We start from the raw sequence: 11255 nt of genomic DNA, 5'->3' as shown, positions 1-11255 counted from the left end.
AATATTTAAAATTTGATCAGCATTTTAACAGCACAATTTGCATAATTAGAAAGTTAGTCAAAATCTTTATTTAAAAAAAAAAAAAGATGAAATAGGTGCCATAAGTTGTTATAAACACTGATGGTCTAATAATGATTAAATTTTAGTTCTCTAATTACTTATGTGTTCTTTAGGCAAAATGTCATTGAGCAGAAATACAGAGAAGTGATATTAAATGAGTAATGGGTCAAACAATGTTCTAAGTATCCGGACCAAACACAACACATGAGTGAAGATCCATAAACATAATCCATAACCCGTCCTGTACTTCATCTCACACAGTCAGACCTCATCATCTACTGTCGTCTTAACCCATTCATTTGAAGCAGCCAGTTAAGCAGCAGCTTAAAGGTTTTGTGGAAAAGTTCAGGGTCAAGGCCGCTGTGCTACTCTCAGCATCAGAGGAATGATTGCTGAACTGAGGGACAGAGACCTCAAGTTGGTGTAAAATGATAATTTTTCATTATTTCAAATGAAAAAGACAAATCTTAAAAGCATATTTAAAAAAATCTGTACTTGTGAATAATATAACACTAATGAACTAAAATACCACTTGTACTTAAATAGAGTACACATTTTTAACTATGTTTGTTAACACAGGTACGCTTTTAAAATGTGCATTATAAAATTGTCAAGTTAGTTCGCACAGCATATGCTTCTGAAGGATTCTCTTTTAAAGTATGCTTGCTAAAGTGTACTTTGTCACAAGAGTCTGTAAACATTTTACTGACTTTCACGTTTCGTTCTGCCAACAAAATGACACATTTAAAGCTTTAAGAATTAAGGTACTTAAATAAAAATAATAATAAAACTTGAAAATCTAATGTCGTTAACATTGTAATGACAGCACAAAATAATTCATTTTTAATTTTAAGTCATTTTAAGACAGCCAAACCATATTTACGTGCTTGAGAGAACTAAACGTCCATTGGCTGGTCAAGGAAGGCCTGAACATGACGTCAGCAGAGCGTAACCAAATAAGAGAATTCAAAGATGAGTGATGATCAACTCGACATCACATCGGGCTCGCGATTACAGGAAGTCATGCTTCAGTTCTTCTCCACGAAAACGTTTTCTGTTAAATTATAGGTGGTTGCAGCATTACAGTATGGTTGTTTTATATTAAAAACAGTTGTTTTGTGCTAAGTGAGGTGGTTATTCACATCGCGGGCTTCCAGGATGTTGGTATGAAGCGAGAGATCTCCAGCGTTTATCATCTCTGTGAGAGTCTCTGGCAAACATGGCGGCGGTGACACCAGTGCGGTGTTCTCTGACATTACTGAGACGTCTGGTGAGTTTAAAAACAATGATGCTTTCTTTAAAAGGATATCGCATATAAAAGTGTCAGAGTTACCTTGTGAAATAATTTTAGCGAACATGCACAACTTATAACATAATAATGTACTGCTGAGGTGCTCAGTCCAGTCCTCTGTTAAAGCCAGTTACATTACTGCATACACTATTCAAACAAAACAGAACTAGTGTCATGAATGCCATGAAATGTTATGCAACTTGTGTGTGTGTATATATGTATATATATGTATACTGATCTTTTTTATTTGAAAACCTGGGTTTATTGTATTAGTTAAAGCAGTAATTGGCATGAGCAGAAAGTGTTAATAGTCTTGTTTGTGTGCATCACAGCCGTGGGTTGTGTCCCATCGTCTCCAGCAGTGTCCCAGGCTCCAGGCTCTTGGACCGAGCGCTGTATTTCACATCTCCACACCCCACACTTCAGTCCACTGGAGAGGCTTCAGATGCAGCCATGGTATGTGCTGCTAGCATGAAATATTGACATTATCACAAACACTGATCTTTTTGTGTGTATGTAATTGCTATACATTTGTTTGTACTTCCAGTGGCCTCTGGACAGGTGCTGCCGTTCAGGCTCTCAGACATCGGAGAGGGAATAATGGAAGTGACAGTAAAAGAATGGTAAGCTGAGGGCACATTTGTCTTGTAAAATGCTGCAACAGATTTTAAAGGGGTAGTTCACCCGGAATTGAAAATTTGGTAATAATTTACTTATCCTTATGTCATTTGTTTTCTACCAATGAAAACAAAAGAAGAATGTTGATAAGCAGGCCGTTTCATGACCCATTGATGTGTGTATATATATTAGGGCTGTCAAAATTGCTCAAAAATGACGTTCGAATATTCCCTCTAAAAAAAACACAAATATTTGAACTATTCGAACATCTGGTTGCGCATGTTGTAAATGACGCGCATTACGTCAATAACAGGACAAAATAATACAAAGAGACATAACTACTTGTATAGATAAAGATACTCTATTTAAGTTTAAACATATATGACAATGTATTACCTACACAAAAACAAGCAAATCAACTAATGTCCAAGATTGCAGCCCTCACGCTCTCTCACCCTCATGTTCTCTGTGCATAACGGTTTAAAAGAACAAACAAATTCTGAGTGCTGATCAAGAGTTTTGTGCAAGCAATTTAGGTCGCAACTGTTGTCCCAAATATAGCAGGCTTTATTCAGTGATTGAAACAAATATTATTAATATTAATTTAAGTTTCGCATATAGAACTGACATTGAATGCTCCGAGCGAGCTGTGCTAAACATGGAACTTTTCCTTGACATGAAACGATAAATAATCAAATCTCGGTTCCATTGCTTGACAGAACTCCCCGAAGCCTGCCCCATCCGAGATACTGATCGGTCTCATGTCCTTACAAATGAACGAAATGTATTTATCCGTTATGACCTCTTGTCATGTTGCAGACAAAGAGCTTGTTGCGGGCGATGCAAAGTAACCTTAAGTGTCAAGACGTGACTGTTTAGCTGGAGTTCAACACATTATGCCATGCTCATTTGGGTGCGCATTTTTGAGATGTGACCTCATGTTGCTAGTGGTCGAATGGTTTGCTAACTGTATCTTAAATAGCTTGCATAAAACTTTATCTTGCGGGTCAACAATTTTACCTCACTTTCTCTGCTGCAGTCGAGCTGAGCTCTGCACTTGCTGCCATCTTCCATGAAGACGCGTCAACTTTCAGCAGTGATTCTGTGCCAGACAGTGCGACTCGTGTGACCTGTCCCTGAACCCTCAGGCCGCTAGCGCACCCACTCGCAAAACAGACAATCACACGGATGTTTTTTTTCTACTTTTTCTTTTTATTCGAATATTAATTTTCACCTTCGAAATTAGTTTTTTTAAAAACTATTCGAATATATATTCGAATTTAGAATATTCGTTGACAGCTAATACCTAATTAGAGGCCCTAATATATATGTGTATATATATATATATATATATATATATATGTATGCATGTGTATAAGTGCATAACATTTATATTATAAATAAATGTATTTAATATACAAACCCGATTCCAAAAAAGTTGGGACTGTATAAATTGTGAATAAAAACACAATGCAATTTTGTGTAAGTTTAAAAATATGCTCCACTATTTTTCGCCGCAGCATTGGGGGAATTGGTGATCCTCTGCCCATCTTGACTTCTGATAGACACTGCCACTCTGAGAGGCTCTTTTTATACCCAATCATGTTGCCAATTGACCTAATAAGTTGCAAATTGGTCCTCCAGCTGTTCCTTATATGTACATTTAACTTTTCTGGCCTCTTATTGCTACCTCTCCCAACTGATTTGGAATGTGTAGCTCTCGTGAGATTCAAAATGAGCCAATATTTGGCATGACATTTCAAAATGTCTCACTTTCAACATTTGATAAGTTATCTATATTCTATTGTGAATATTGTGAGATCTGTAAATTATTCCATTCCTTTTTTACTCACAACTTGTACACTGTCCCGACTTTTTGGAATCGGGTTTGTATAAACATAACATTTGAAATATATACATGCATGTGTTTGTATTTATATACACAAAATAAATATGCACACTTTACGCACACATATTATGTAAACAAAAACTTTTATTTTTTTATGCAATTAATCATTTGACCGCACTAAATATTACATAATATTATAATATAATGACATGTTTTGCACCGTTTTAAAGTCACAATGAAATGGAAGTAGCAACAGATATTTGTGAAATTTTTGTGACCGGTTGATTACTGTTAACTAATACCATAATCAATTCTTTCAGCTAATTACAAAGACATTATGTCCCTTTTTTGTTTAGTTTAAAATAACTAAAATATAATAAAAACAGATAAACGTGAGTTTGTAGGGTTGAGTTTAAGCATCTGTATATGTCAGAAGTTTATGTTACTAGTATGTCCAGTTATGACCTTTTTGCTTAAATATAAAAAGAGGTACATGAAAAAAAACATATATGGATGAATTGTTTACAGTTCCATGTAACAAGAGCTATAACTTTTATAAAAAAAAAACATATAGGGAAAATTTTCATTTCATGCTGAATAAACATTACAGGTGTAAAATATTTAAGGGCTTTGTCAATTAGCATAGGAATCAGTAAATTGTAATAAATTTTACCAATTGACCCATATAACATATTGAGTAAATAATATTACAAAATAAATGTATTCTGTTGTTTTGCTTCTCTGTCTTTATGCAGGTATGTCAAAGAAGGGGACCGAGTCTCCCAGTTTGACAGCATTTGTGAAGTCCAGAGCGACAAAGCATCCGTCACCATCACGAGCCGTTATGACGGGATCGTCCGTAAACTGTATTATGACGTAGATGCTATCGCAAAAGTTGGTTCACCTCTGGTGGACATCGAAACGGACAAAATACTGGGTCAGTCACTGCTGTGGATCATAGTCTTTGAAATGTCCCTCCAGTTCAGTCATTGTGTAGTGAAGTTTGTCCTGTTGTCCTGCAGAGGGCATCCCAGAGGAAGATGTGGTAGAGACTCCAGCAATATCCCATGAGCAATCACATCAGGAACTCGAGGGCCAAAAAACCCAGGCCACACCAGCGGTGCGCCGTCTGGCCATGGAGAACAATGTAATTTTGACTTGCATCAGGCTGTAACCACCTATAACACCCTGTCATTGTGGCTTTATCGTCGTCTTGGTCATTTCTGATTTCTAAATCTGTCCTCTACTAGATTAAACTGAGTGAGGTGGTCGGGACAGGAAAAGACGGCCGTATTTTGAAAGAGGACATTATCAGTTTCTTAGCCAAGCAGACAGGAGCTATCCTCCCGTATGAAGTCCAGAAAACCCCATCACCCACAGCAGATACCCCACCCAAAGAAAAGATGCCCATCATGGCTCCTCCGGCCATCCAGAGACCCGTCTTCACTGGGAAAGACAAGACAGAGCCTCTGAACGGTGAGCGTTTATGCTGTTTCACATGGGTCATGCATATAATAATAATAATAAATAAAACGCCTCTTCTGTGTTTAGCATATTTTTAATTGCTGATCTTTTTAATATTGAAATTATATGTGGGGAGATATTAGAAAAAAAGATGATCTTATTAAGTAGTTGTCTTTTATTTGTTTTGTTTATTATCTACTATTATTTCTTAAATGTCGTGTGGTGCGACTCCCAAACAAATGTAATGGTATTTAGGAATTAAGCATTCGTCAATCGGCAATCAGTACTTTGAAAAATATATTAATACACTATTTTGCAAAAGATACATCATATATGTGATGTGAAGAAAATGTTTTTACTGAGTCCAAATGAAACAAACACGAATACAAAAAGTATCTGTATAAAACTTTATAGTTATCGTTCTTGGGTCGAATGGGCCTTAAGAACTTGCTGCATGTTTTTAACTGCATGTTTTTTTGTTTTTTTTTTGACACTGTTGACAATGCTTTGGCTGTCTCTTCCATATGGTCATGAACGCAGGTTTCCAGAAGGCCATGGTGAAGACCATGTCTGCTGCTCTGAAGATTCCTCACTTCGGTTACTGTGATGAGGTTGACCTGACGCAGCTAGTGCGGTTACGCTCCGAGCTGAAGGCCCTGGCCGAGTCTCGCGGGGTCAAACTCAGCTACATGCCTTTCTTCATCAAGGTGCTCTCCTGTTACCTTCCACCACTGCCACCTGTTTCTGTTCAGACACATTAAACATTCAAGAACCATCACGCTACCAGATCAAATACTTTTCCAGACATGGAAATCTAAATAAATAAAAATTTTATAAAATTATATTAAAATATGATTAAACTAAAACTACTAATATATATACAGTATTGTTCAAAATAATAGCAGTACAATGTGACTAACCAGAATAATCAAGGTTTTTCGTATATTTTTTTATTGTTATGTGGCAAACAAGTTACCAGTAGGTTCAGTAGATTCTCAGAAAACAAATGAGACCCAGCATTCATGATATGCACGCTCTTAAGGCTGTGCAATTGGGCAATTAGTTGAATTAGTTGAAAGGGGTGTGTTCAAAAAAATAGCAGTGTGGCATTCAATCACTGAGGTCATCAATTTTGTGAAGAAACAGGTGTGAATCAGGTGGCCTCTATTTAAGGATGAAGCCAACACTTGTTGAACATGCATTTGAAAGCTGAGGAAAATGGGTCGTTCAAGACATTGTTCAGAAGAACAGCGTACTTTGATTAAAAAGTTGATTAGAGAGGGGAAAACCTATAAAGAGGTGCAAAAAATGATAGGCTGTTCAGCTAAAATGATCTCCAATGCCTTAAAATGGAGAGCAAAACCAGAGAGACGTGGAAGAAAACGGAAGACAACCATCAAAATGGATAGAAGAATAACCAGAATGGCAAAGGCTCAGCCAATGATCACCTCCAGGATGATCAAAGACAGTCTGGAGTTACCTGTAAGTACTGTGACAGTTAGAAGACGTCTGTGTGAAGCTAATCTATTTTCAAGAATCCCCCGCAAAGTCCCTCTGTTAAAAAAAAGGCATGTGCAGAAGAGGTTACAATTTGCCAAAGAACACATCAACTGGCCTAAAGAGAAATGGAGGAACATTTTGTGGACTGATGAGAGTAAAATTGTTCTTTTTGGGTCCAAGGGCCACAGGCAGTTTGTGAGACGACCCCCAAACTCTGAATTCAAGCCACAGTACACAGTGAAGACAGTGAAGCATGGAGGTGCAAGCATCATGATATGGGCATGTTTCTCCTACTATGGTGTTGGGCCTATTTATCGCATACCAGGGATCATGGATCAGTTTGCATATGTTAAAATACTTGAAGAGGTCATGTTGCCTTATGCTGAAGAGGACATGCCCTTGAAATGGTTGTTTCAACAAGACAATGACCCAAAACACACTAGTAAATGGGCAAAGTCTTGGTTCCAAACCAACAAAATTAATGTTATGGAGTGGCCAGCCCAATCTCCAGACCTTAATCCAATTGAGAACTTGTGGGGTGATATCAAAAATGCTGTTTCTGAAGCAAAACCAAGAAATGTGAATGAATTGTGGAATGTTGTTAAAGAATCATGGAGTGGAATAACAGCTGAGAGGTGCCACAAGTTGGTTGACTCCATGCCACACAGATGTCAAGCAGTTTTAAAAAACTGTGGTCATACAATTAAATATTAGTTTAGTGATTCACAGGATTGCTAAATCCCAGAAAAAAAAAATGTTTGTACAAAATAGTTTTGAGTTTGTACAGTCAAAGGTAGACACTGCTACCCTTTCAACTAATTGCCCAATTGCACAGCCTTAAGAGCGTGCATATCATGAATGCTGGGTCTTGTTTGTTTTCTGACAATCTACTGAACCTACTGGTAACTTGTTTGCCACGTAGCAATAAAAAATATACTAAAAACCTTGATTATTCTGGTTAGTCACATTGTACTGCTATTATTTTGAACAATACTGTATATATATATATATATATATATATTAATAATAATTATTACTTTTTTTGTTTATATATAATTATTTAATCAAAACAACACAACTGCAGTTTGATTTATATTAATTGTAATGCTGGATAAAGAACCATTATTTTTTATTTGTTTAACATTTTTAAAAACTGAATGGCTCTTTACTTGTGCAGTCAATATATTTATATATAAAAAAAAATTCCATGAAAAGCAGGGAGTGTCTGAGAGGGAGAGAGAGTTTAAATGTGTACACTATGTGAATATAAAGGGTTAATTCACCCAAAAATAATAATTCTGTCATGATTTACTCACCCTCAAGTTGTTTCAAATCTGTTCAGAGTTTGTTTCTTCCATTGAAGAAGATATTTTGAAGAATGCAACCAAACAGTTTCTGGTACCCACTGACTTCCATAGTGTTTTTTTCAAACATGCCATAGAAGTTAACAGCGACCTGTGACCAACATTCTTCAAAATGTCTTCTTTTACGTTTAGCTGTTTTCTTTTTTTGGTGAACCATTCCTTTAACTCCGATGTCAGATTATGATTCTAGCTTGTATTTATACTGTTTTGTTCAGGCCGCGTCACTCGGACTCTTGCAGTTTCCTGTTCTCAATGCCTGTGTGGATGAAGACTGCCAGAACATAACATTCAAGGCAAGACCTGCCCCAAAACACTTCAGTAACATCACAGCCTTTCAGTTTGAGGCCACAGTTTGCTTAAAAGTCCCAACTTGAGTAACAGTTTGATTGTTGTCAGGCGTCTCATAACATCGGCGTAGCGATGGACACTCCTCAGGGCCTCCTGGTGCCCAATGTGAAGAGCGTTCAGGCTCTCAGTGTTTATGAGATTGCTGTGGAGCTCAACCGTCTGCAGGCTCTGGGTTCAGCCGGACAGCTGGGCACCGCTGACCTCACTGGAGGAACATTCACACTCTCCAACATCGGCTCGGTGAGACTCCACTCGCCTGGTTTTAGACCAAGTGTGCTGTTTTAACAGCTCTAGTGCCACCAAACTGAATTGCAACAATAACTGTTATCAAACAGGTTTCTGAACAATCTCTGTATTTCATAACGTCATTAGATTCTCGAACAGATTACAGTTCTTTTTCATGCCACTAGTGGTGCATAAATGATGCTGTATTTGGTCTGGAACGCTGTATCACCTTGTTTTGGGCCTCATGATCATTATGCTCTCAATTTTGAAGGTCATATATGAGAGTCTAAGAGCTTCTTTTATGAGCGAAGCAGGCTATCAATGGGCTTTTGTTTTCTATCAGCGATGATCAAATCTCTCATCACAAGGAAATTAAAATGTAATTTTTTCGTTTAGATTGGCGGGACGTATGCCAAGCCGGTGATTCTGCCGCCGGAGGTGGCCATCGGAGCTTTGGGAAAGATCCAGGTGAGCTGCTAGTTCTTTGTATTCTTTGTATTTGTGTTCTTTCTTTGTATTTAAGGAGGTGATTATATTGAATAATTTGATCTACAATAAATAAGTTGATTTGATGTGTTCTTTAGTGTAGACTGTCATTATAGTAACGCATAGAAGCCTAAATGTTGCCCAGCATTTCAACCGTATCTTAAAGAGGATGTGAAATGCTTACTTTTTGTCCCATCTATTTATTTATTAAATAAATACATTAAAATAGAGCTCATACATACTGTAATTCTAACATAACTCTTTGAGTATATTTTTTGAATAATTAATATTATTTTTTTGACTCGGCATAAACTCGTAAAAAACTCAAACAAACAAAAAAAACTGTCAAGGTGATGCAACTGTCCTGATGTCATGAAAAAAAAAAAAAGGTTAGTTTGGCATAATCTATGTAATTATATAATTATTTTTATTTAAATTATAGTATGGCTTTGTATTTGCATTTGAACGTTATAATTTTTTTCCCACTAAATTAAACCATCAATGCAAAAATGAACACACAAACAAAAAAATATATCATAGAGTGGACTCTCTTCAAATATCAGATAATTTGATCTTTTTATGACGAGGTGAGATTAGCTCAGGTTGTAAAATGTCATGTGGCACGACTCCCTAAAAACACTTCTGATAAATGCATTTAATATATATTCTTTTACTATAATATGTACACTACGATGTATGCAAGGTTTTATTAAAATATGTATTTACTTGTGTTTACTTCGTGGTTACACCAGATGAGATTTTAGAATCATTAAATTGGCACATCTCTTTGAAATGGTGTAAACGTTTACCAGAACTGTATGAAACCAACATAAATACAGTTCATGTTTTTTTTTTTTTTTTTTATAAATCACCTTTTTTTACTGTTGTTCATCAAATTTCAGTAGGATTTCATTAGGACTCCTTGTGCTTGTCAAAGTTTTCCCTGCAGATTTTCACAGAAATGTAGCTCATTCCACACCTTTAAGCTAAAAGTCTTTTCTCTGCTTTATCCCAGGAGCTGCCCAGGTTGAACTCCTGTGACGAGGTGGTGAAGGCGTACATCATGAACGTCAGCTGGTCTGCCGATCATCGCATCATTGACGGCGCCACCATGTCCCGCTTCTCCAACCTGTGGCGCTCTTACCTGGAGAACCCAGCTTCCATGGTCCTGGACCTCAAATGAAATCAGATCTCACTGTCCATTACTTCCTGGAATGTCTTTAGGTTACTGATAGCTGCAAGACTATGTCATGTGAACGCTCAAGCTTCTGCTTTCACATTCATTTGTGAGCAAAAACAACTTTAAGTTCTTTCTCTAGTTGCCTTGATTCAGATTAAACACTGTTAATGTAACTTGACATCACAAAACACTCCTTTTATGTTATTGAAAATGCTTTAAAGGAGCAGGTGCTGTGCATCATGCATGGTCTGAAATCCCCTGCAGGTTTTCTAATGCCGTTTATAGAGGACTGAGGCTGACACCAAATGGCTCTTGGACAGACATCTCATTGTCTGCTGACTTTCTCTGAAACTTCATTCACACAAGCCTCTGTTGAGCTAACAGACAGCCACTTCATCTAAAACCACTCGTGTGTCAATGTGTCTGGATGTCTTTGTGAAAAAAAGGACCATCATTTAACTGTTAAAAGAACAAACGGACCACACATGTATAGATTACTGAAATGTGAGGATAATAAAGATTTTATGGCAAGCTGTATTGCTTTTTGCATAGTAAAATTCATTAAATACTGAAGGATTCAATTGGTTAATATGATGAACAGATTTCATTTAAGGCTTTTGAGATTCAAGATCTTGACGCTCAATTGCATGAAACATATTTGAGCATGTTTAAGCTTCCGCTTATTAGATTTGATCAAAGTTCATACATAAAAGCTTAAATAAAAACCGTTTATCAATGCGAACATGTCTCTTCAGAAGGCTTGGATTGAGTATGGATTAGTTTTATCTCTTCAGATAGTTTTTGAAGCTTCAAAGTTTTCGTGGAATAGACTTTCAATGGAGAGACATCTTGGTCCCACTTTATATTAGG

The 11255-nt window shown here is 36.8% G+C and overlaps 1 protein-coding gene across 1 annotated transcript; it reads left to right on the top strand.

Annotated features, from left to right (window-relative positions):
• Positions 1-1028: 1028 nt before the first annotated feature.
• On the top strand, positions 1029-10958 carry LOC127950921 (lipoamide acyltransferase component of branched-chain alpha-keto acid dehydrogenase complex, mitochondrial). The gene is made up of 11 exons (XM_052548350.1): positions 1029-1330; positions 1684-1807; positions 1899-1974; positions 4574-4755; positions 4841-4965; positions 5069-5294; positions 5823-5989; positions 8362-8439; positions 8543-8734; positions 9116-9187; positions 10221-10958. Exons 1-11 carry the CDS (start codon positions 1280-1282, stop codon positions 10386-10388), a joined length of 1461 nt encoding a protein of 486 aa, XP_052404310.1. The 5' UTR covers positions 1029-1279; the 3' UTR covers positions 10389-10958.
• Positions 10959-11255: the final 297 nt, after the last annotated feature.

Source organism: Carassius gibelio, chromosome B2 (assembly GCF_023724105.1).
Source record: "Carassius gibelio isolate Cgi1373 ecotype wild population from Czech Republic chromosome B2, carGib1.2-hapl.c, whole genome shotgun sequence".
NCBI lineage: Eukaryota > Metazoa > Chordata > Actinopteri > Cypriniformes > Cyprinidae > Carassius > Carassius gibelio.
Note: the sequence above shows the minus strand (reverse complement) of the source record. Positions and strands in the feature narration are given on the sequence as shown.